This window comes from Mesoplodon bidens (genome assembly GCF_964165515.1).
Source record: "Mesoplodon bidens genome assembly, chromosome: 10".
NCBI lineage: Eukaryota > Metazoa > Chordata > Mammalia > Artiodactyla > Ziphiidae > Mesoplodon > Mesoplodon bidens.
The window spans coordinates 61,519,051-61,545,092 of NC_138172.1; the positions used below are offsets into that span (position 1 = coordinate 61,519,051).

Consider the following 26,042-nt stretch of genomic DNA (forward strand, 5'->3'; position numbering starts at 1 on the left):
ATAATATGTTCTCTGTCTTGCTAACCTGCCCCTCCCTGATCTTTTGAAGAGAAGACAGGCTTTTTGCAGGGCTTTCTTGTCTGCATCCATTGGCATTTCCAGGTTGCTAGCTTCTTCAGCTCCAAGCCTGGGATATGAGGCAAACAGAAAACTCAAGGAACTCACCATTCTATCATTCTGTGAGTTCTAACATTCATAGCTGGTCTGCCTTCTCTCCATCTTTTCAGTCTTCTTATGTTTATAAACAATGTTCAAGGTTTCTAGTACATAGCAGGAGGAATCCCAAAGTACATTCCCCATCCATTTACCCTCAACTTTTGATTTTATATCTACCTCCTTCTAGACAGACATTATTGGGTCTTGCTATTTATTCATTTTGGTTCATCTCTGCCTTATTACCAGGTGTGTTTAGACCATTATTATTACCTTTTTAATAAATTTATTTTATTTATTTATTTTTGGCTGTGTTGGGTCTTCGTTGCCACACGTGGGCCTTCTCTAGTTGTGGCGACCGGGGGCTACTCTTCGTTGTGGTGTGAGGGCTTTCCATTGCAGTGGCTTCTCGTGTTTCGGAGCACAGGCTCTAGGCATGCGGGCCTCAGTAGCTGTGGCACGTGGGCTCAGCAGCTGTGGCTCACAGGCTCTAGAACGCAAGCTCAGCAGTTGTGGCACACAGGCTTAGTTGCTCTGCGGCATGTGGGATCCTCCCAGACCAGGGCTCAAACCCGTGTCCCGTGCATTGGCAGGCAGATTCCTAACCACTGCACCACCAGGGAAGCCCAGACCATTATTATTTAATGTAATTATTGCTATGGCTATATTTAAACATAATTGTAAGTTTTGTTCGTACTCACTGTTTTGTTCTTCTGTACCTTTTCCTGCCTTTTAAAAAATATTTAAACATTTTTTAAACTTCCATTTTATTTATATTTTTTAGTTATACAATCTTTTCTTTCTATGCAGTTAATACTGTGCCACTTCATGTAATATATAGAAACTTTGCAACCATATACTTCACTATACCTAACCCCTACTATTTTATGCTCTAGTTCAGCAGTCCCCAACCTTTCCGGCACCAGGAACCGGTTTTGTGGAAAACAATTTTTCCACGGCAGGGGGCGGGGGGGGGTGTTGTGTGGGGGGGGGCGGGTGGTTCAGGCGGTAATGCAAGCGATGGGGAGTGGCAAATGAAGCTTTGCTCGCTCACCCGCCGCTCATGTCCTGCTCTGCGGCCCAGTTCCTAACAGGCTACGGACCAGTATCAGTCCATGGCCCAGGGGTTGGGGACCCCTGCTCTAATTGTCATGTGTCTAGTACAAATGACAAAATAATGTTACAACTTTTGCTTTCTTTTAAAGAAATTAACAAGAAAAAATGGTATTTTATATTTGCCTATTTAACCATTTCTCATGCTTTTTGGTCAAATCTGCACCACTTCTCAAAACTTGAGGATTACCAAAGTGCACCATTTTCCTCTAATGTGGATGAATATAAATTTTATATTACGACTGTTCCTCACCTTCCTCATTAACTCATGACAAGTAAAGAAATATCACTTGGCACCAACATGCTTGTAAATTAAAACACAAACTTAAGCAGTAAAACCAGGTAGCAGTACTGATTATAAGGTAAGTTGGTTATAAGATGTTTTTGTTTTTCACACTATCAACTACAATTTTAAAAAAATGCTAAATATAAAAATCTTGTTGAAAATTCTGTCCAAACCCTGAACATCTCTATAATATTAAAAAACCAGTAAATATTTTCAACTCATTTTTAAGAGTACCTCAATTTCTCTTCAAAGTAAACATGAAAGGTTATATAAGGCATAACTATATACCTGAAATTTAAAACAGAGGAGTATCTTATTTCCCTTAGAAGTTCACTGGGAAATAGGAATATTTGGAGATGTAAACGATTCATAAAAATGAACTGATATGTAGGAAATGTCCAATACTATGCAAGCATTTACTGAGCTTCTACTATGTGCTAGACATTGCTAATAACCAGGGTTATAGACTCTTTTCAAGAAACTCACTACCTAGTAGGGGAAAAAGACAAAAAAATTGAACTCTTATTATAAGGAAACCAGAAAGGTTGAACTTTACTATCTTGAAGAAAGTGTGGAACTAGTGAAGGATTTTCAGCAGGGGAGAAAAATGGTAAACCTCACAGACTGGCTAAACTACCATCCACTCCCCTTGCCCCCCTTGCTTACCTTTATTACAGAAGCTAGGAAAGGTAAAAATTCACATTCCAAGCCTCTACTGCAATGAGGGATGGCCACATTGACACAGTTCTTGCCAGTGAAATGCAAATCTACTAGAAAAGGCTTCTGGCAAACCTTTTGATTTTTTGATACCCAGGGCTTGTTCCACCTCTTGCCTTCTTGCCTTAAATCCAGCATGTGTAAAACTGTGCCAGTCATGCTATAACCCTAAGGGAAAGGCCAAAAGCATCCCAGGTAACACAGCAATGATACCACTGAGCTACTCAAGCAAAGCCTGCAGCCATCTCCAGATTTCTTGTTATTCAAAATGATAAGTCCATTCAAGTGATTTAAGTTGGGTTTTCTGTTATGAGTCTGAATGTCTTCTTGACCAATAAAAGTTATAAGAATAAATGTGTATTTCAGAATGGCCATTTCTGAGTTACTGTGGAGGATGTATTAGGAAGGGACAAGAATGAAGGTAGTGAGAGTTGTGACGCAGTTATTATTGTACTCTAAGCAAGAGAAACAAGGGCAGTGATGATAACGAGGAAAATATAGATTCAGAGATATTTAAAAGGTGAGAGAGAAAAGGCAAGATAAAGAAAAGGTTTCAAATATCTTCTAAGTTTCGAGTTTGAGAAACTAGGTGGATAGTCATGCCATTCTCCAAAACACATATGGTGAGGCATAAGTTCAGCTTTGGACATATTCAGCTTGGATACCTATGGGACAACACGCGAAAATGATAAGGCAAGCTGACTATGGATCTTGAAGTCAAGAGTGAGGTCTGGATTAGAGAAACCCAGATTTGAGAGTACCGTCAGATACAGAGTACTGTCCAGAAGAATTATAATGTACTTCTAATTACATATGTAATTCTAAAGTTAAAATAAATAGATGGATTTAATTTTAATATTTTATTTAACTCAGTTTTTCCAAAATATTATTTCAACATGTTATCAATATAAAGTTATTAATGGGGATGATTTACATACTAAGTCTTTAAAATCTGATGTGTATTTTATACTTAAAGCTCATCTCAATTTATCTGAATGCCTTTTTCCTCACAAATACTTGATCTATACATAAATTTCATAAAACTTACAGTTGAAAAAAGTAGATTCACATACCCATACTGTTCCAAACACATTTAAGTTTGCCAGTACCTGAAAGAAAATTTTTCCTTTACTTTTTAAATCCACACCAGAAAAATCCTGCTCATCCATTTTAAAAAAATTGATTTGCCTTCAGAGCAAAAGCACATCAGTTTGAAAACTACATTTGTCCAAGTTAAGTAAATTCAATAAACCTTGTGTCAGCTCAGTATTGCTAACACTGAACTCAGAGTTACTGGGTAAATTGAAAAGCAACTCTAAACTTATCAGTAAGTAACATTTTTCAAATTTTTCTTGTAGTTTTTGTAGTAAATTTACCTGTCAAAAACAGTTAAAATCTTATGCATACCAATTCATATTAGAAAAATGTGTAAAGTTATTCTTTTATTTTTTAAAGTTTCATTTTCAAAATAAATTCTAGAGGCTTCCCTAGTGGCGCAGTTGTTAAGAATCCGTCTGCCAATGCAGGGAATACGGGTTGGAGCCCTGGTCCGGGAAGATCCCACGTGCCGCAGAGCAACAAAGCCCACATGCCTCGAGCCCGTGCTCCCCAATAAGAGAAGCCACTGCACTGAGAAGCCCGCGCACCGCAACAAAGAGTAGTTGCCGCTCACCGCAACTAGAGAAAGCCCGCGCGCAGCAATGTAGATCCAATGTAGCCAAAGATAAATAAATAAATAAATAAATATTTAAAATTTTTTTCTTTAATAAATAAATAAATTCTAGTACTTGTCTAGGTAGCACAAGTAGGCTTTTTCCCTTACTTGGAGCTTCAAATTTAGATCATTCATATTCTGTGTAATACTGAGCAGAAAACAAATGGCCCAATTTTCTCTTTGATTATTAATTAAATATTTGACTAGCATTTCTGTTGTTGCAAGAACATCTTGAACTGGTGTTAACAGTACAGTAAGTTTTGTAAAACTTTTCCACAATTCAACCAAGTGGCAGAGTACACAAATCACTAAATTCATTGTCTTTTAATTTGTTCAGCAATCCTGTAAGCTGATGTTGACTCATAGCACTTAACACCTAACAACTGTACCCATGACACTATCATAGAGACCATTTCGGAAAACTGAGCACAGGTACTCTCAAACTGTATCATACAGTGGAATGAAGAAATAGGGGAAACACCAAGCTCATTTAAAAAGTCCAATGAAATCTGACTTTTGACCTAACCTAGCTGGAATGCCATTTATTGTGACAAGAAGTAATTTTTTCTCATCTAGATGAAACTCTTGATAATTTAAAGATTAAAATATAGCTATACAGGCCATGAATTGAAATTATTTCTTTGTAAATTTTTAAGTCCTATGAGACAAAATGCACTCCAAGTATTACTTGGACAGCACATTTGCTATTACATAACTCATCTAAAGCTAAAGAAAAGTACCTGTAATTTTTCAGATTTTGAATCCATTAATCTTTAATATTGTTAAAAATTCCTGTATTCTACAGGCAACATTTGGTGACTACTGAAGACTCTGTACTTTTTTATAAGACATTTTTAGGCTTTAACTCATAAATTTCTAACAATTTCTATAACTAAAATAATGAACTTTACTATCCATCTATCTAAAACTAGTTCTTTTTCATGCAAGAATCCAAGCTGTTTTATATCTGGCCAAACTTAACAAACTCAATCCTTTTAAAAATTGTTCAAAAAAATTCTGTTGGACATTTCATTGTGATTTCAGGCGACTAAATTTCAATTCTTTTTTGACTTTTGAAAGGTAACTTCATTCACTCATTCATTATGCATTTGCTGGAACTGTCTCAATATTGTTACCTTACTGTCTTATTTTTTGTTAAATTATAGCTTGTTTTTCTCTGCCACAACAAACTGCAATCGTCATTCACTGTGAAATCTGCAACATACCTTCTTCCAGTCTTTCTGTTTACTGTCCCAGTTGTAGGACTAGCTTCTGCAGTTCTACTTGTTGCTTTTTCAGTATGCCTTCATTTTAAAATTTAAAGTTCGTTCATATTCATGTCTAAACTAGAAAAATAATAAGTAAAACAAGTATATCAATTACCAATTATGATTTACAGAAGTAATCACTGTAATTCCTGTTGTCAGCGTAAAATATTCAGATAAATACACTACGTTACATTGATTCATAGGAAAAAATAATTTACACTGAATCCAACACCAACTCAATCAGTGATGTTTATATGTAATACCAGACATAGCACATGGAGTCTGACAAGCACATTCCAACAATCACACCTTAAGCAAGATAACAAAGTTAAATGTATTTTGAAAAAAACAAATAAGTTGAGTTCAACAAAAATATTTCACACTGCTTTAGTTTTTATGTTTAATTAAAATTAATTTTAAAATCTACTTTCTTAGTCCTACTGAACTCATTTCAAATGCTTAATAGCCACATGTTGCTAGTGGTTACCATATTAGATAGTGCAGATATAGAAATGAGAAAGACAAAAGTCACAAGGCTTGTAGTTTTTATTCCATTTCTCTTTTATTTGATATAACTTCCAGGGCTTAGAAGTCATCTGGGTTATATTACTCTTTCATATCCTCACAAAAAAATAAAACAAAGCAAAAATGGAATTGTTGGATGTTCTGTATAGGATCCCCTGAAATATGTATTTGGCCCACTCTAGCAGACATGGACCAACCTCTAAAAACCCATTGCTCCTAAAAACAATCAACTTTATCTCTTTGGAGAATGCCTTTTAGACAGCAACGTGCTGAATAAAGTTTAACAACTGGCTTTTGAAATAAAAATGTATGTATATAAAAGATGTGCAGCATACAATTTACAAATGATAAAATCATATACATACTTTTTTCTCTTTGTCCACGCCATGCGGCTTGCAGGATCTTAGTTCCTTGACCAGGGATTGAACCCAGGCCACGGCAGTGAAAGTACCAAGACCTAACCAGGGAATTCCCACACAATACTCTTTACTGTACGGTCCATATAGCCAACTGATTCTCACAGGCTTTTGTTGACTTTTGCCGAACTCTTGTATCTGTAGCTAACCTGTGATTGCAATTTGACCAGGATTTTACAAAGGGAGTTGCATCCCAATCAGCTCTTTTCCCAACAAACTTATAGTCATTAAATCTGATATATGACCTACTGTTAAACTATTTCTCACCCTTGTACAAATTATGTTCATTAAATTGAAACCTCTTTCAGCTTCAGCACTATTGACGGCAATGGTGCTAACTATCTTTTTAGCTTTTTGTACGGTTGTAGGAATTGAAACATTGTTTGACTTTACATTATTATTTACAAATTCCCGAAAATCATTCAAATCAATTTCGAATTTTAAAATTTCACACAAATGAAATAATTTTTTTTCACCAGTTATCCATGGTGAAGTTATTTCTTCATAAGGCCATGTAAAAGGTTCTAGCAAATCAAAATAATTAAAAATACTTTCATCATGGTTCCTGTCAGATAAAAGACGTAAGTTCATGTGTTGAATTAGATTTTCTAGTAACATGTTCCTAGGAAGGGCATTAAATTTATTATTTTTATTAAATGGAATATCTTTAAACTTATCTGACTTAATCAAACCTTCAATTTGAGATTCATGCTTTCCAGCACCAATTTTTAAATTTTCCAAGGCTTTTATGGTGTGTTTGATCAATTTTTGTGCTTTCTGAATGTTAGTTGAGCTTGACTGTAACGCAGTTGAAAGTAGTGAAAATTCTTCAAGAATGTCAATCATTAAAGCAAGGTCTTGCAAGAAATTAATGTTAGCTAATCTCTTGGCCAAACCAGAATGAGAATGAGAAAAATGCATATATAATACAGGATATGCACGCCATACAGCAGTAGCAGCTTGAAAACTACATGCTGCCCATTTTGGTCCCAGTATCCGGCCAATTTTAACAATTTCAATTTCAAGATCTTTAGCTACATTTTCTAAAAGCTTGTTTTGATTTTTATTAGATTGATCATAAGTAGAATAAATTTTATCGAGAAATATTTTTAAATGATTCACCTGTTTTATTTCAGATATTGAATCATCAAGGGACAAGTGCAATCGACGGTTTAAACAGTTCCAAATATTGATTTCAGGAAAATTTTCTAACAACTTTGTAGCTACTCCAGACTTTCTTCCCAGCACTGTATTAGCACCATCAGAACAAAATGCAATTAAATTTGCTTTCAAATATTCATTAGTGACACCACAATCATTTAAAGTACTCAATAATGTATTGAAAATACACTCTGCTGTGGTTGACACCAGTTCTTTTAAAGCAACAAATAACATAATGGGTGCAAGAACCGACTGAACTGTGCACTGGAGATAAATCACGAGGGTCCTTTTCTTTGAAACTGTGGATGCCTCATCAACTACAACACAGATTTTGGCATTTTCTTCTATAATATTCTTAAATATTGTCATCTTCATTTTTTTTGCAATATGCTCTGCTAGTCTTGTTGCACTGTATCGTGTATTTAAACAACTGACCTCTCCATTTTTCTCTTGTAATTCTATTGCCCCTTCAATATCAGATAAAGGTCTATTATGTTTTATTAAACTATAAACAGTATTGAAAACTTTCACAGTAGCATCAATATTTTTATTACTTTGTTTATGCACTAAATTAGAAACTGAGTCATTAACTGATTCCTTTAACAAATCCTGAATTTTACCATGGGCTTTAGAAACATCACGTTCCCTAATTTTTTTTCGCAGAGAAGCTTGTCTAGTACTTTTATTACTGCCATTAGGGGTTACTAAATATGCAATCCACTCCTTGTCTAGTACTTTTATTACTGCCATTAGGGGTTACTAAATATGCAATCCACTCCTTGGACACATGGACATGCTTTTCTGCTTTCAACCCCAAACGCCGAACTGTTGAGCAATCCTTACATCCTAATTTACCTTCTTTTATTTCAAGCCATTTGTACTGTTCTATAAACATAAATGCTTGTTTTTCATTCCAACAATCTGGAAGCACAAGATTATCCATTTCTTCCTTTGGTGAACATGATGGCTTTTCTTCAATGATTGGTTGTTCAACAGATTTGAAATTTGATTCCTTAGACTTAGACAATCCACAATAGTTTTTGTTCCTATTATTACTTTCTGTGCCTATTTTCACTTTCTTCGCATTTAAAAAATGCAAAAAATCACCCTGTCGTTTTGGAATTTTAGGGAACAAAATCTGAAAAATAATTTTACATATGTAAGTAAAAGTCATGATAACACTTTTAGAGTTAATGTAAAAACTTCTGTTAATGATTTCTTTATATAATTTTAGAAATAAATTTTTTAAACTAGAATACTTACCTTGATTTTCAGTTTATACCTATAACTTCAATATGACTTGCTATTTCTTGAAAAATGCACTATCAGTTTTTTGAATTCTATAGCCAATAATAATGTCACAAAATCTGACTGAACTTTTGATGATCACCCAATTCAACAGAAAAGTTGCTCATATGATTTACAAGTATGGTTCTAGTGTGAAGAGTGGTTGATACTTTCATTTACATTATTAAGAATGTAAAAAAAGATGTATATCAGAACTCCACTCATTCATCAATGATAACATCAACATCTTTGTTGAATCAATGAAGAGTTTTCAAATACTGCAAGATTTCCTCAATTTTTTGTATAGCATAGAGTCTAGTAGATAGAGACCTATGTTTTTAGGCTTAATCTATGTTAACATTTCATCCATCACTTCCTTCAGTTTAGACAATGAACAAATAATAAATCACGACCTGCTCTGTACAATAGTTTGCCAATTACCTCGCTGTAAACACTTCCATCTTCCTTCAGGAGCACATTGTTATACCATATTTCTACCACACAGTACAACAGATGTAAATAACCTCAAGTGTGTAGACATTAGGGTATGAAGAGTTTTGAGCATCTATTACCTTAAACATGATAATCTATTTACTTTTAAATTTTTATATACTTAAATTTTTTTTTTTTTTCTTCTTTTTGCGGTATGCGGGCCTCTCACTGCTGTGGCCTCTCCCGCTGCGGAGCACAGGCTCCGGACGCGCAGGCCCAGCGGCCATGGCTCACGGGCCCAGCCGCTCCGCGGCATATGGGATCCCCCCCAGACCGGGGCACGAACCCGTATCCCCTGCATCGGCAGGCGGACTCTCAACCACTGCGCCACCAGGGAGGCCCTATATACTTAAATTTTTAAACTGATGTATAGTTGATTTACAACGTTATGTTAGTTTCTGGAGTACAGCAAAGTGATTCAGTTATATATATTCTTTTTTCACTTTCTTTTCCATTATAGGTTATTACAAAATACAGTAGGACCCTGTTGTCTATCCACTTTATATTCAGTAGTTTGTATCTGCAAATTCCTAACTCCTAATTTATCCCTCCCCTATCTTTCCCCTTCGGTAACCATAAATTTGTTTTCTATGTCTGTGAGTCTGTTTCTGTTTTGTAAATAAGTTAATTTGTATCATACTTTAGATTCCATATATAAGTAGTATCATATGGTGTTTGTCTTTCTCCTTCTGACTTACTTCACTTAGTATGATAATCTCTAGGTCTATCCATGTTGCTGCAAATGGATTATTTCATTCTTTCTTATGGCTGAGTTATACTTGAATTTTTAATAATGCCTATGTTTAACAATCAGCTCAAATTTAACAAACAATTCTTGCAAGCCAGTTCAAGCCACCTCCAGCACATACTGCACTTAATGACACAACTGAAGGAACACAAATATAATATACTTACATCACTATGATAGGTACTACGCTCTTTATCATCACCACAGACCAGATCAATGTATTCAAGAACAGGTCTTGATGGTCCCTCCTAAAAAGGAAGTCAGCAAATTTACAAGTCATTAACAATCATTCAAACCAAATGTGCCTTTACAATCACTAGGGGTTTTTTGGTTGGAATTAGCAAGAATTCCTGTGAAGAGGTGGCCTGACCAGTGGTGCAAAATAATCAGAAACAGAACCAGCAGAGGTAAAGATTCAGAGAACACCAATATGCAATGATGACAAAACCCAAAAAGAGCCTAAATCTATATAGAGGAAAAAAGCCATGTACTCCTTTAGAAACGGGAAGTAGACCAGGGATAATGTTAAAAAGACACAGATATCATGGTACAGTATTTTTTAACTGGGATGGTTATCAATAATCTTTTACACATCTAAGCTCAAAAGCATGGAGTTCTTTGATATCTCTGCTTCATCCTCCATATCCTTATGCAACCAAATATCAAATCTCTTCAATCTTTTCTTTACATACATACTACCTTCAACATACACCAGGCCTTAAATACCCCAGTTGAAAACCCAGATTTTATTTTACAGGCAAAGGAATCAACTAGTAGTGTTGAGACGGGAACCACATTAAAGCTGTGCTTCAAGAAGATTAGGAGACAGGACTTCCCTAAGACTCCATGCTCCCAATGCAGGGGGCCCAGGTTCAATCCCTGGTCAGGGAACTAGATCCCACATGCCATAACTAAAGATCCCATGTGCCTCAACTAAAGATCCTGTGTGCCACAACTAAAAAAAGATCCTGCAGGCCACAACGAAGATCCCACATGTTGCAAAGAAGATCCCGCATGCCGCAACTAAGAGCCAGCACAGCCAAATAAATAAATATTTTAAAAAATAAAAAATAAACTTGAACTGCTAATTATTTAAAAAAAAAAAAGAAGAAAATTAGGAGAGTATGAAATGTGGGATGATCAGTTAAGAAGAAAACCAGGGCTTCCCTGGTGGCGCAGTGGTTGAGAGTCCACCTGCCGATGCAGGGGACGTGGGTTCGTGCCCTGGTCCAGGAAGATCCCACATGCCGCGGAGCGGCTGGGTCCGTGAGCCATGGCCACTGAGCCTACGCGTCCGGAGCCTGTGCTCCGCAACGGGAGAGGCCACAACAGTGAGAGGTCCGCGTACCACAAAATAAAAAAAAAAAAAAAAAAAAAAAAGGAAGAAAACCAATGCAGACAAATGGTAATTTAATACTAAAGTAGAGTGAGGGCAAGGATAATAATGAGCAAGTGCCCTCTTCTGTATGTACACTGCACTTCAGGAAAATTTACACCAAAGATAAGAGCTCTTTCTGTACTCCCCAATTTTCATCATTCCTTTTTTTTAGCATATTGTGTTTAGTTTGGGGCTTATGTATATGGCAGCATACAAAGAGGATGCTGTGCCACAATGCAGACTGAGGCTGGAAAATAAGATTTATACAAAAAAACTAAGAAATCCAAACCAGAATACGTCAAGTAGTAACATACTTCTTTTTTTTTTTTTTCCCCCCGCCGGTATGCGGGCCTCTCACTGTTGTGGCCTCCCCCACCGCGGAGCACAGGCTCCGGACACGCAGGCTCAGCGGCCATGGCTCACGGGCCCAGCCACTCCGCGGCACGTGGGATCCTCCCAGACCGGGGCACGAACCCGTCTCCCCTGCATCGGCAGGCGGAAGCCCAACCACTGCGCCACCAGGGAAGCCCAGTAACATACTTCTTGATAAAAAATATAAAAAGAACACAAAAATTGTTTTGTATCTGAGAACCCTCAAGCAGAGCATTGTACCCAGTAGCATTTCATCTTCTTTGGATGATACTATAAAAACATAGTAATAAACACATCCTGATGGAACCCAGCATAGGATGGGGTGAGAGGAAAGTAAATTCTGATCTGAATGTAGTTTAAAGTAGAATTAAATGATCCTTTTTATGTGGCACCATTTAAATGCAACAGGAATATTTTTACTAGATTCTTCTCGTACTGCAATTCCACTCAGTGCATATAATTCATTTCTTATTGAGCTGTCAAATCTTCAATCCTCTAATTGTAAACAAGGCTATTTCTAAGAGGTTCTATCAAGCTGGATGTACACTACTCTGGATGCGAAGATACAAAAAAAATCTCTATATTTAAAATAAAATTTAAATTAAGATTTCTAAACCTCACCTGAACACAAGCTGATATATTACTATTAACTCAGTCAGAATTTACAACATGATTATGCATTTAATCCTGAGAGTATGACACAAAATTACACCTATTTATTTCTCCAACCTTAATTTTGTAGAATCCTACTGTGTTTCTCAAAATAAGGCACACAAATCATAAACACTTGTGTCACGCCTAGCTAGAGCTGCACAAAACACCATCAAGGTCATCATATCCTATTCATTGTCTTTATACCACGGTCAGGAAGAACCTAAATTATTTTTCCTAATGACACCTGCAATCCTCTTTCCAAATGTTTTTCAGTACAAAAACAGACATCATGGCTCTTCAATTTCCACAGCTACATCGCTTACTCCTCACCACATTGGGAGGCAAAGTGAGCATACAATCCTTCTTGGTATCCCCAAATTTATAAAAGTTCCAAGTGTCAAGAAAAAAGTACCACATGCACTATTGTGGGGAAGAATGTCAAGGAAATGATCTTGATCTTTTAAAGAATTTCTATATAACCCTACTAGAACATAAAAACAATGTTACCACAACCTTTAGGGAGGGAATTTTGTTTCATTTAAAAACAAGTCATTTGCAAGAGGGAGGAGATATGGGGATACATGTGTATGTATAGCTGATTCACTTTGTAATAAAGCAGAAACTAACACACCATTGTAAAGCAATTATACTCCAATAAAGATGTCAAAAAAAACTGAAAAAAATTAATATAAAAATAAAAACAAGTCAATTACATGGTTGCCTTAAACCTACAGCAACTAAGAAACACACAAACATTAAACAGGCAAACCTTTAAAAAAGATTATACACCTTTAACAGCAAACCTCAACTAACTACAATATTCAAAAAGAGTCGTTCACAGTAGAAATATTCTCTAGCTAACTAAGATACTACTTTAAGCAGAGCCTTTATAAAACTTTAACAGTGTGGGGTGGAAATTATCCTCAAGTGTATCATAGCACCCCCTTCAGTTTTTGCAACCAGTGTTTTACAAAGTGTGTTCACAGCTTCATTCACCCCTGCATTTGCACCAACATGAAGATTCCTGGGCCCCACCTCCCATTTCTGATTCCATAGGTCTGGAGTGAGGTCCAGGAATCCACACACTTCTACTTACTCATGCTTGAAAACTACTGTCCGAAGGGAATAAAAACAGAAAGATACAGGATGCTCCTGGTGATACGGGCCCTTCACTGTGAACCTCGCCTGCTGGACTGTGCTGTAACGGGATGAGCTCGGAGCTTAGTGAAGTCTTCAAGCCACCCACCTTCACGTTATGGAGACACACAGGCTCAGAAGGTGAGTTCCTGCAGCCCTTCTGGTTTTCTACCTCATTCCTCATCACTAGCCGCCCCTTCTCCCTAACCTGTGTGCTATCTTTTAGAAGTTACTCTTGTCTCATTTCAAAACAGTCTTAGGAGACCACAACCCTGCGTACATGAACGGCTCTAAGTGCAGGGGAAGAGGCGAGATTCAGGGTACAACACGCACCGCAGGCCACAGGCTTTGTGATGCCTAGTGGAGCTGCTCAGACACCTCTTCGGGCAAATTCCCTACTCCTATGCCCTGCTCCACAGTGTACAGTCCCTATCAGACATTCACACACGTTTGCTGCATGATGAACGAACAGGTGAGGGGTACTCACATCACGGCTTATCACGCATAGTCTCTGACTCGGAAAAACCCGAATATCGCCACTACTTACCCTAACGAACTGAATGTCATCTTCATCTTCCTCGGGTGTTGACTCGGACGCCTCAGGCCCAGCTGGAGGGACACATTCTATTATCTATAAAAATAAGCCAAAACACGGTTATCTAGACAACCCCGCACTTACAGAAGGAGATTTTTCCGAAGGGAACGAAGAAGGAAAGCTCTCGCGGAGACCTAACGGAGCCCCAGCCTCCGCGAGCCCGAGCTCGCGCCCGTGGACCGCAGGGGCCCCTCCGCACCCCTTCTCCCAGGAGCAGGGAGCACGCTCCCCCAAGAGGCAGTCGGCCTCGGAACCCACGCCGCGCCCGCGCCGAGCATTGGTCCCCGAGCCGGGCGGCCCTTGTTGCTGCGGGGCCCTCTCCCCCAGGCCCACTAGGTTCCCAGGCCCCAGACGCTAGGCCCCAAACTCTAGGCCTCCAGACCCCCAGGCCCCTAGTCCGCCAGGCCCCAGATCCCAAACCCCCCAGGCCCAGGCCCCCAGACCCCCAGGCCTCCTAGGCCCCCCAGGCCTCCTAGGCCCCAGGCCCCCTAAGCCCCCCGGACCCCAAGTCCGGCCCAGCACCCCCCGGGCTCTGCACAAGGCCGGGCCCAGCCCGCTACTCACCTCCGACCCTGGGTCTTCCATCTCCCCGCCGCCGCCGCCACTGGCGGCAGAAAGGGCTGCAAACCGCTTCCCGTGAGCAGCAGCCCAGTAGGCCCGTACGGCCTGGCTTCACTCTTAGAGTCCCGGACACACTCGCCCGCCGCGCGGGCTGCTGGGAACTGTAGTTCCGGCCGCGCCGAGATCGCTCCGCGCGCGGAGGGGCGCGGGAAGACTGAGCTACTGCGCATGCGCTCCTCGAGAACCTTCTGCTGCTCAAGTGGAATCAGTAGGTGACCTTTCTCTCCCAACTTCTCTCTCTGTTTTCTGTTTTAGAACAAAATTGTGGTTTAGATACTAGATCAATGGTGTTAAAATGCTTTCTAGTGAAATAGTGACTAACCGTTTTCTTTAAAAAACACGCAAACAGGGGCTTCCCTGGTGGCGCAGTGGTGGAGAGTCCGCCTGCCGATGCAGGGGACACGGGTTCGTGCCCCGGTCCGGGAAGATCCCACATGCCACGGAGCGGCTGGGCCCGTGAGCCATGGCTGCTGAGCCTGCGCGTCCGGAGCCTGTGCTCCGCAATGGGAGAGGCCACAACAGTGAGAGGCCCGCGTACCAAAAAAAACAAAAACAAAAACAAAAAAACACGCAAACAATTGTGAATAGATAAAATGTGTGAAAACAGGTATTATCTGAGGACATGTAAAGCTTTTCCTCCTTTCCCCATCAGCCTAAGATCACCTGTTGTCCGACGAACCTGTATTCCCACAGAATCACCTTTATGATTCTGACCCTGGCCTGCAGTGAGCGAGGCCATACAGCGGAATAACCTCAGGAGACAAAGGAATGGAGTTATGAGATTTTAAGGAAGGGTTTAGGTAGGTGAAATGTCAGTGAAACTGTTCTGATAGGGTCAAAAGCAATTATAGGGCCGCGTGTAAAGAGTTCAACATTAGGTCTGGACTGCAAAGGTCTTGGTAACTTGGGAACTACAAATTAAGATAGATACTAAATGATGTATCCAGAAACCCCTGTTCCAGGTGTGAGATGTGAGGCTGGTTCTCTATATCAAAGAGACCAGCCAAGAGAGGGGCATTTCATTCTTACTGATACATTTTCAAAGAACAAAGTGTCTCATAGTCTGATTTTAGAGAACAAAGTTTCTCATTGAGCAAATAAGAAAGCAGTAGTTATCAAAGTCACTTTGACTTTGTGCCGTATATCTTTGGTAGAGATATTGTCCCTTGTTAATGTTTAAGCTGACTTTGTGTGTGATATTTAAGCCCAGCAGACATTTAATTTAATTTCTCGTCGGAGGTCCGTTTTTGCCGGTCTAAATGAGCACATGACATTATGTTCATAGGTGGTATTAGATACAACTGTTATATTTTTTGCATTTTCACAAAGTGCACTTGTTCCAACTAAATTTGGGGCTTGTAAAAGAAAGTTGAGAACAGGAGGGACTGACCATGATGATCTCCCCAAAAGCCACAGGTAAATTAACCATTTCTAAATCCCATAAATGTCTAGGAGAGGTTTGCATTTAAAAGATTTTCCTAGTCCGCTGGTAAGAGTTCAATAGAAACGCACTGTGATAGGTTGCCGTTGGGAGTTTTTCAGTTAAGCTCTTGGTAAACAGCAGCCTAGAGCCCAAATGTGCTCATGCCCTTCATTTCGGTAATTGTTGAGGGGATGGTCTTTTCCATTTAAGATATTCTAATAGGTATGTAGTGATATTGCATTGCGATATTTTTTTAAAATATGTATTTATTTATTTGGTGGCAGCAGGTCTTAGTTGCAGCAGGTGGGCTCCTTAGTTGCAGCTCCAGGGCTCCTTAGTTGTGGCATGCATGTGGGATCTAGTTCTCTGACCAAGGATCGAACCCAGGCCCCCTGCATTTGGAGCACAGAGTCTTATTCACTGCGCCGCCAGGGAAGTCCCCTGCATTGTGATCTTAATTTGCATTAACCTAATGACTAATAACGTAATAATGTTGAGCATCTTTTTATGTGTTCCTTTGCCATTGGTATGTCTTCACTGGTAGTGTCTGTTAAGACCTCCTGTCTGTTATTTAAATGAGTTATTTATTTTCTTATCGAATTTTGAAAATTGTTTATTTATTCTGGGTACAAGTCCTTAACAGATATGTGATTTGCAAATATTTTCTCCTAGTCTGTGGCTTTTCTTTCCATTTTCTTAAAATTGTCTTTCAAAGGGAAGTTCTTACATTTGATGAAGTCTAATTTATCAATTTTTTTTTTTTTGGTGGTGTATCTAAGCAAGATTACAAATATTCTTCTTTGTTTTCTTCTGAAATTTTTAGAATTAGGTTTTAATTTTAGGTCTGTGGTCCATTTAGAATTCATTTTTGTATATGGTGTGAGGTATGCATATGTATATACCATTGTTCCAGGACGAGCTGTTGAAAAGAATAGTTTTCATTTGAATTGCCTTTGCACCTTTGTCAAATACCAGTTGTCCATATTCATGTGGGTCTGTTTCTGAACTTTCAGTTATATTCTACTGATGAATTTATCTATCTTGACCCCAGTACCACACCATCTTGATTACTGTAGTTTTTCAATAAGTCTTGAAATCAAATAGTTAGTCTTTCAGCTTTATCTTCTTGTTTATCTAATTGTTGTAGATGTTTAACTTATCTCAGCAACGTTTTGTAGTTTTCACTGTCAGATGTTATCTTGTATCTTGTATTTTGTATCTTGTTATCTTATATATCTTGTCAGATTAATTGCTAAGTATTTCATATTTTTTGATGGTATTGTAATTGGTATGATTTCTCAAATTTCAATTTCTGATTGTTCATTGTTATTACAGAAATAAAACAGATTTTTCTCTAGCTTTATTGAAATATAATTGACAAATAAAAATTGTATACATTTAGGTGTGCCACATGATGTTTCGATATTATTACGCATTGTGAAAAGATTACCACAGTCAAACTAATTAAGATATCTGTCACCTCACATAGTTACCATTTTGTGTGTGTGTGTGGTGAGAACACTTAAGATCTACTCTCTTTGCAAATTTCAAGTATACAATACATTATTAACTATAGTCACCATGCTATCTGTTAGGTCTCCAGAACTTACTCATCGTATAACTGGAAGTTTGTACCCTTGGACCAACCTCTCCTCATTTCCCCCAGCCCCACAGTCCTTGGTAGCCACCATTCTGCTCTATGTTTCAATGAGTTCATCTTTTTTAGATTCCACACATGAGATCATGTAATATTTATCCTTACGTGTTTGGCTTATTTCAGTTAGCATAATGTCCTCCAGGTTCATCCACATTGCTGTAAATGGTAGGATTTCCTTCTTTTCTAAGGTGGAAGAGTATTCCACTGTGTACGTGTACCATATTGTCTTTATCCAGTCATATGTCAACAGACATTTAGGTTGTTTCCATGTCTTGGTTATCATAATAATGGTGCAATGAACACTGGAGTGCATATATCTCTTTGAGATACAGATTTTATTTCCTTCGCATATATACCCAGAAGATATATGCTAGATCGTATGGTAGTTCTATTTTTAATTTTTTGAGGAATCTCCATTCTATTTTCCATAGTGACTGTACCAATTTACATTCCCACCAACAGTGCACAAGGGTTCCCTTTTCTCCACATACTTGCCAGCCCCTATTATTTCCTGTCTTTTTTATAATAGCCATCTTAACAGGGGTGAGGTGATATCTCACTGTGGTTTTGCTTTGTATTTCCCTGATGATTAATGACATTAATCACCTTTTCATGTAACAGTTGGCCATTTGTATGTCTTCTTTGGAAAAATAAGGTCAGGTCCTTTGCTCATTTTTAGATTATTTGGTTTTTTGCTATTGAGGTGTATGAGTTCCTTATATATTTGGATATTAATCTCGCTTTAAAGAGATTTGGTTTATGGTTTACAAATATTTTCTTCCATTCTGTAGGTTGCCTTTTTGTTTTGTTGATAGTTTCCTTTGCTGTGGCAGAAACTTTTTACTTTGATGCGATTCACTTGTTGATTTTTGCTTTTGTTGCCTGTGCTTTTGGTGTCATATCCAAAAATATCATTGCCAAGACCAATGTCAATGAGCTTTTCCCCTACATTTTCTTCTATTAGTTTTTCAGTTTCAGGATTTACATTTAAGTCTTTAATTTAGTTTGAATTAATTTTTGTGTATACAGTAAGATAAGGGTCCAATTTTATTTTTTTGCATGTGAATATCCAGTTTTCCCAGCACCATATATTGAAGAGACTATTCTTTCCCCATTGTGTGTTCTTGATGCCCATGTCAAAGATTAGTTGTTGACATATGGGTGGTTTTATTTCTAGGCTTTCAATACTGTTCTGTTGGTCTTTGTGTCTGTTTTTATGCCAGTACTATATTGTTTTGATTACTATAGCTTTGTAATATAACTTTAAATCAAGAATTGTGATGTCTTCAGCTTTTGTTCTTCTTTCTCAAGATTTCTTTGGCTATTCAGTGGCTTTTGCGGTTCCATAGGAATTTTAGGATTGTTTATTCTATTTCATGAAAATGCCATTGGGATTTTGATAGCGATTATAATTGAATCTGTAGATCATTTAAGGACACTTTAACAATATCATTCTTACAATCTATGAACAGACCAGTGGGGGTGTCCCATTTGTGGGGGTCTGCATGTGAGGTGTCCCAAGGGGCTGGTGGGCAGGCCTCCTGGTGGAGTCTGTCCGTCAGTAGGATCCTCAGCCCTTTGTTGAGTCTGAGTCCTGGTTGCTGTAATTCCCATCTCTCTTCCCTGCACCCAGCCTCTCCCCTATCTAGCCATTTCAAATACCTCGGGATTCTGGATAGGCAAGAAAGAAGTGGGCCTCTTAGGCAGCATTCAGCATGGCTTGGGTGGACCAGTTCATTCACTACCTCTCACTTACCCCCATGGGAGAAATTATGGGCCAAGGGGGTTTCTCTTGGTACTAAGCTGTGCCACCTTGGGGGAGTGGTGATGTGGGTAAAGTGAAACTGTTCTTACCATCTTCAGTCCATCTGTTCTTGGATTTTTTTGTTCAATGGTGTGCTGGAACCTCTCTGCTGGACCCCTGGGCTCCCACAGAGATAGTCTCATCCATGGGTGAAGATGATGGTAGAAAACTCCTATTCTGCCACCTTGCTGACCCGACAGCTGAAATACAATGATTTCTGTAAATTGATCTTGTATCTTGCAACTTTGCTGAACTCATTTTTTAGTTCTTTTTTTTTTTTACACTTTTTTTACTTTTTAGTTCTAATACTTTTTTGGAGATTCCCTTAGATCATCTGCATAGATAAACTTGTTGTCTATGAATAAAGACAGTTTTTCTGCTTCTTTTCCAATCTGAACACCTTTTACTTATTTATTTTTAAAGACTTTGCACATTCCACTGACTCTTTTTTTGGTTGCACCAAGCCTTAGTTCTGGCAGGCAGTCTCCTTAGTTGTGGCTTGCAGGCTCCTTCGTTGTGGCTCATGAGCTCCTTAATTGCGGCTCCTGGGCTCCTTAGTTGTGGCAGCATGTGGGATCTAGTTCCCTGACCGGGGATCAAACCCAGGCCCCCTGCATTGGGAGTGTGGAGTCATCCACTGCACCACCAAGGAAGTCCCCTGAATACCTTTTATTTCTTTCCTTGGTTTATTGAACTAGTTAGAAGCTCCAAAATAATCTTGACTATATGTGGTGAGAATGAACATTCTTGACTTGTTTCTGACTTTAGAGGGAAAGTATTCAGTCTTCCATCATGAAGAATAATGTTAGCTGTAGGTTTTAACTGCTTTGTTAATTTTCAAATTTGGGACTTACTGAGACACGTTGACTTTTTGACCCTGTATTTGACTATGACCAGGGAACAGGAGCACTGATATTTGTTATTGACCCCCAAGATGATTAGCCCTGGCCAGGCTCCACCTCACAGTGACCAGAGCCCACAGAATGAACATGGACATATACTTCCAGTGGATGGTCTATCAGGTGACCACAAAATTGAAACCCAGAGAGCAGACAATGATGTTGCAGATACTGAATTAGAAAAAATTCACCTCAGCTCTTATTTAACAAGCATATATGATCGTTCAACATATGAAGCTTTTTATTTTTATATTTTTAGGTTTTTAAAAATCTTTTTAAAAAGTCTACAAATAATAAATGCTGGAGACGGTGTGGAGAAAAGGGAACCCTCCTACACTGTTGGTGGGGATGTAAATGGGTGCAGCCACTATGGAGAACAGTATGGAGGTTCCTTAAAAAACTAAAAATACAGTTACCATAGGATCCAGCAATTCCACTCCTGGGCATATACCCAGACAAAATTCTAATTTGAAAAGATACAGGCACCCCTGTATTATGTAAAGAAGCCATCAGCCTAGAAAGTGATTTTCTCCCTGGATTTTATACATTAATAAGAAAAAAGCAAATGCTTTTTTTGTTTTCAATGGGATTTATTTATATTTAAGTAAAAGTAGCAAATGTTAACCTAAGTTACTTCCTTAAGAATATTTATTTTGTAGAACCACATTGTTATCAAGCAACATTTATGGAATGTTCCTGGGTCCACAGTACTGGACTTTTTCAACCATCATATTCACCCTCCTTTCCAAGTTTGAACATGGCCTTGTGCACTGAAAAAGCATGGCTTGACATTGTACAGTTGTCACGTGTGACAACCTGATATCAAACAAGAAGCCTGTTGATAAAGAATGTTTTATCTTTTATTCATTTACAAAATGGTGTTTGTATATGTGTATGATTACTAAACCCATATGATTTTGTTTTCAATTATTTTCTCTTCTGATACTATGAAAACAAATCAGTTAAAACTAAGCAATGTAGCAGTTTGATGTTTTGTATTACACATGCATATTTAATATACTTTGGGCAATAAAAACTTAGAAGCATGTAAACAAACAAACATGAAAAAAGATTTTTTTAAAAGTTGATGCATTGTTTTAACAGTCACGAAAACTTGGGTTTACTTCTTTTTCAGGAGCACAGTGGAATAGTTTAATATGCAAATAAGAAGGTCTTGCTGTTCTCATTTTTTCAGATTCTTATCTTATACAATTTTATGTAACAGAATAATCCTGTAATCTTATTGCCAAAGCTCTATTACTTCATTAGATATGAGTATCAGATTTTAGGCTGATTTTGCTGCTGTCATGTTTGTGAACATTGATTATTTCACTGTATACTTTTCCAAACATGTGCTTATACTAAAGATCCAAAAGCTAAAATGGAGAGTCATTGGTAATAATAAACATACAGGGATTGATTAGGACAATGATGAATCTTAGGGGTTAAAGTTTTTGTTGCTAGGATAAGAGCTCTGATTGTCCTGTTAGGTTAGCTGTACAAAGGACCACTTTGGGGCGGGAAAGTGCATATTTCCAAGAAACCATATTGCATGCTCATGGGCCTGCTAGAAATTCTCTGGTTTGATGCGTCACTGGTACTGAGGGTGAAATCTACATGCAGCTTCTTCACAAGCTTGTGCTCCATCAGGGCGGCCCAGCAATGTCACAGGTTTCTCCCAGCCTGTCACTGCACCTGTCCCTGTGCTCACTGCCCGGGAGGCTGCAGAGTCTCCAGCAAAATCCAATGTTAGATTTACTACTGAAGGTGCTTTTATTTCAGGTAACTATAATACCTATAAAAAGCAAGTAAAAAAAAAACAAAAACAGCAAATTTATGTTAGAGTTCTTATAGTATTTTTAACAGTTTTTAGGTTATAATAATATGTTATAATAACAGTATGAGTTATTTATCTTTGTGTCAACTACAAATTTTTGCTTAAAAATACAAAATTGTTAATAAGAACAGTTATTATTGAGGTGACTTAGGAATTATTTTATGATCTATTCAGAAGAATTCCAGCATAGCTAACAACTAAAATATTTAACATATATTTTTATCTCACAAGACTTTTAAAAAACTCAAACACACAAAGGAAACTTAATGATCCCCACATACCCATCTTAAAATATTATCAACAATTCTGTTTGTCACTCTTTGGTAACACTTATTTATTGTTTAAGTATCAGGAAATTTCCCAAATCTGCCTTGCTTCTGTCATATATATATCTTCTTTATCCATTCATCTATCAATGGACACTTGGGTTGCTTCCATGTATTGGCTATTGTAAATAATGCTGCAATTAACACAAGGGGTGCATATATCCTTTCAAATTAGTGTTTTTGTTCTCTTTGGAAAAATATCCAGAAGTTGAATTGCTGGATTGTATGGTAGTCCTATTTTTAATTATTTGAGGACTCTCCTTAATGTTTTTTTTTTTTTTTTTTTTTTTTTTTTTTTGCGGTATGCGGGCCTCTCACTGTTGTGGTTTCTCCCGTTGCGGAGCACAGGCTCCGGACACGCAGGCCCAGCGGCCATGGCTCACGGGCCCAGCCACTCCGCGGCATATGGGATCCTCCCAGACCGGGGCACGAACCCGTATCCCCTGCATCGGCAGGCGGACTCTCAACCACTGCGCCACCAGGGAGGCCCTCTCCTTAATGTTTTGCATAGTGGTTGCACAAATTTACATTCCTATTGACAGTGTACGATGGTTCCCTTTTCTCCACAATTTGTTATTTGTTGTCTTTTTGATAACAGCTATTCTGGTAGGTGTGAGGTGATTGCTCATTGTGGTTTTGATTTGCGTTTCCCTGATGATCAGTGATGTTGAGCATCTTTTCATGTGCCTGTTGGCCATATGTATGTCTTCTTTGGAAAAATGTATGTTCAGGTCCTCTACCCATTTTTTTTTAACATCTTTATTGGAGTATAATTGCTTTACAATGGTGTGTTAGTTTCTGCTTTATAACAAAGTGAATCAGCTATACATATACATATATCCCCATATCTCCTCCCTCTTGCATCTTCCTCCCACCCTCCCTATGCCATCCCCTCTAGGTGGTCACAAAACACCGAGCTGATCTCCCTGTGCTATGCGGCTGCTTCCCACTAGCTACCTGTTTTACATTTGGTAGTGTGTATATGTCCATGCCACTCTCTCACTTCATCCCAGCTTCCCCTTCCCCTTCCCGTGTTCTCAGGTCCATTCTCTACATCTGCATCTTTATTCCTGTCCTGCCCCTAGGTTCATCAGAACATTTTTTTTTTTTAGATTCCATATATATGTGTTAGCATATGGTATTTGTTTTTCTCTTTCTGACTTACTTTACTCTGTATGACAGACTCTGGGTCCATCCACCTCACTACAAATAACTCAATTTCGTTTCTTTTCATGGCTGAGTAATATTCCATTGTATATATGTGCCACATCTTCTTTATCCATTCATCTGTCAGTGGACACAGGTTGCTTCCATGTCCTGGCTATTGTAAGTAGAGCTGCAATGAACATTGTGGTACATGACTCTTTTTGAATTATGGTTTTCTCAGGGTATAGGCCCAGTAGCTAGATTGCTGGGTCATATGGTAGCTCTATTTTTAGTTTTTTAAGGAACCTCCATACTGTTCTCCATAGTGGCTGTATCAATTTACATTCCCACCAACAGTGGAAGAGGGTTCCCTTTTCCCCACACCCTCTCCAGCATTTATTGTTTGTAGATTTTTTGATGATGGCCATTCTGACTGGTGTGAGGTGATACCTCATCATAGTTTTGATTTGCATTTCTCTAATGATTAGTGATGTTGAGCATTCTTTCATTTGTTTGTTGGCAATCTGTATGTCTTCTTTTGAGAAATGTCTGTTTAGGTCTTCTGCCCATTTTTAGATTGGGTTGTTTGTTTTTTTGACATTGAGCTGCATGAGCTGCTCATAAATTTTAGAGATTAATCCTTTGTCAGTTGCTTCATTTGCAAATATTTTCTCCCATTCTGAGGGTTGTCTTTTCATCTTGTTGATGGTTTCCTTTGCTGTGCAAAAGCTTTTAAGTTTCACTAGGTCCCATTTATTTAGTTTTGGTTTTTATTTCCATTTCTCTAGGAGGTGGGTCAAAAAGGATCTTGCTGTGATGTATGTCATAGAGTGTTCTGCCTATGTTTTCCTCTAAGAGTTTGATAGTGTCTGGCCTTACATTTAGGTCTTTAATCCATTTTGAGTTTATTTTTGTGTATGGTGTTAGGGAGTGTTCTAATTTCATTTTTTTACATGTAACTGTCCAGTTTTCCCAGCACCACTTATTGAACAGGCTGTCTTTTCTCCATTGTATATTCTTGCCTCCTTTATCAAAAATAAGGTGACCATATGTGCGTGGGCTGATCTCTTGGCTTGCTATCCTGTTCCGTTGATCTATATTTCTGTTTTTGTGCCAGTACCATTACTGTCTTGACTACTGTAGCTTTGCAGTATAGTCTGAAGTCCAGGAGCCTGATTCCTCCAGCTCCGTTTTTCTTTTTCAAGATTGCTTTGGCTGTTCGGGGTCTTTTGTGTTTCCATACAAATTGTGAAATTTTTTGCTCTAGTTCTGTGAAAAATGCCATTGGTAGTTTGATAGGGATTGCATTGAATCTGTAGGTTGCTTTGGGTAGTATGGTCATTTTCACAGTTTTGATTCTTCCAATACAAGAACATGGTATATCTTTCCATCTGTTTGTATCATCTTTAATTTCTTTCATCAGTGTCTTATAGTTTTCTGCATATAGGTCTTTTGTCTCCTTAGGTAGGTTTATTCCTTGGTATTTTATTCTTTTTGTTGCAGTGGTAAATGGGAGTGTTTCCTTGATTTCTCTTTCAGATTTTTCATCATTAATTTATAGGAATGGAAGAGATTTCTGTGCGTTAATTTTGTATCCGGCTACTTTACCAAATTCATTGATTAGCTCTAGTAGTTTTCTGGTAGCATCTTTAGGATTCTTTATGTATAGTATCATGCTCTACCCAGTTTTTAATTTGTTGTGTGCTTTTTTACTGTTTGATTGTATGAGTTCTCTGTATATTTTGGATATTAACTCCTTATTGAGTATGTCATTTACAAATATTCTTCTCCCATTCATTAGGCTGCCTTTTTGTTGGTAGTTTCCTTCATTCTTCCTTTTTTTTCTTTTTCTGTTCTTTTCTTTGCTCTTCTTTTGCCTCTCTTCCCATGTGATTTGCTCACTCTCTTTAGAGTTACATTTGGATTCCTTTCTCTTCTTTGTGTGTGTATCTATTATAGATTTTTGCTTTTAGTTACCATGAGGTTTATATATTTTATATATACATGTGATTATTTTAAGTTTATAGTCTCTGAAGTTCAAACACATTCTAACAACCCTGCATTTTTACTTCCTCCGCAGCATGTGTCATGTTTCTGACATCATATTTACATCTTTTTGTTTTGTGTACCCCTTAACTACTTATTGTGGATATAGATGATTTTGTCCTTTAACTTTCCTACTAGCTTTGTAAATGGTGGATATACTACCTTTACTGTATGTTTGCCCTTACCAGTGAGATTTTTTCCTTTTGTAATTTTATATTTCTAGTTGTGGTCTTACTTTTCCACTTAGAGAAGTCCCTTTAACATTTC

The 26,042-nt window shown here is 38.1% G+C and overlaps 3 protein-coding genes across 4 annotated transcripts in view; all 3 read right to left on the bottom strand.

Annotated features, from left to right (window-relative positions):
• The window catches only part of LOC308623372 (BEN domain-containing protein 6), a 129,859-nt gene extending 124,599 nt beyond the window's left edge, over positions 1 to 5,260 (bottom strand). Inside the window, exon 1 of the mRNA XM_081245655.1 lies at positions 5,210 to 5,260. The gene's annotated coding sequence lies outside the window, so the exon portion shown is untranslated. The remainder of the gene's footprint in view (positions 1 to 5,209) is intronic.
• Positions 5,251 to 14,685, bottom strand: LOC308623378 (E3 SUMO-protein ligase KIAA1586-like). The gene is made up of 5 exons (XM_081245668.1): positions 14,581 to 14,685; positions 13,969 to 14,052; positions 10,048 to 10,128; positions 8,209 to 8,491; positions 5,251 to 5,329 (listed from the first exon to the last, which is right to left on the bottom strand). Exons 1-5 carry the CDS (start codon positions 14,599 to 14,601, stop codon positions 5,325 to 5,327), a joined length of 474 nt encoding a protein of 157 aa, XP_081101794.1. The 5' UTR covers positions 14,602 to 14,685; the 3' UTR covers positions 5,251 to 5,324.
• A 6,854-nt stretch (positions 14,686 to 21,539) lies between these two features.
• LOC308623376 (BEN domain-containing protein 6-like) overlaps positions 21,540 to 26,042 on the bottom strand; it is a 137,290-nt gene continuing 132,787 nt past the window's right edge. For both annotated transcript variants that reach the window (XM_081245664.1, XM_081245665.1), the window contains exon 7: positions 21,540 to 22,215. The gene's annotated coding sequence lies outside the window, so the exon portion shown is untranslated. The remainder of the gene's footprint in view (positions 22,216 to 26,042) is intronic.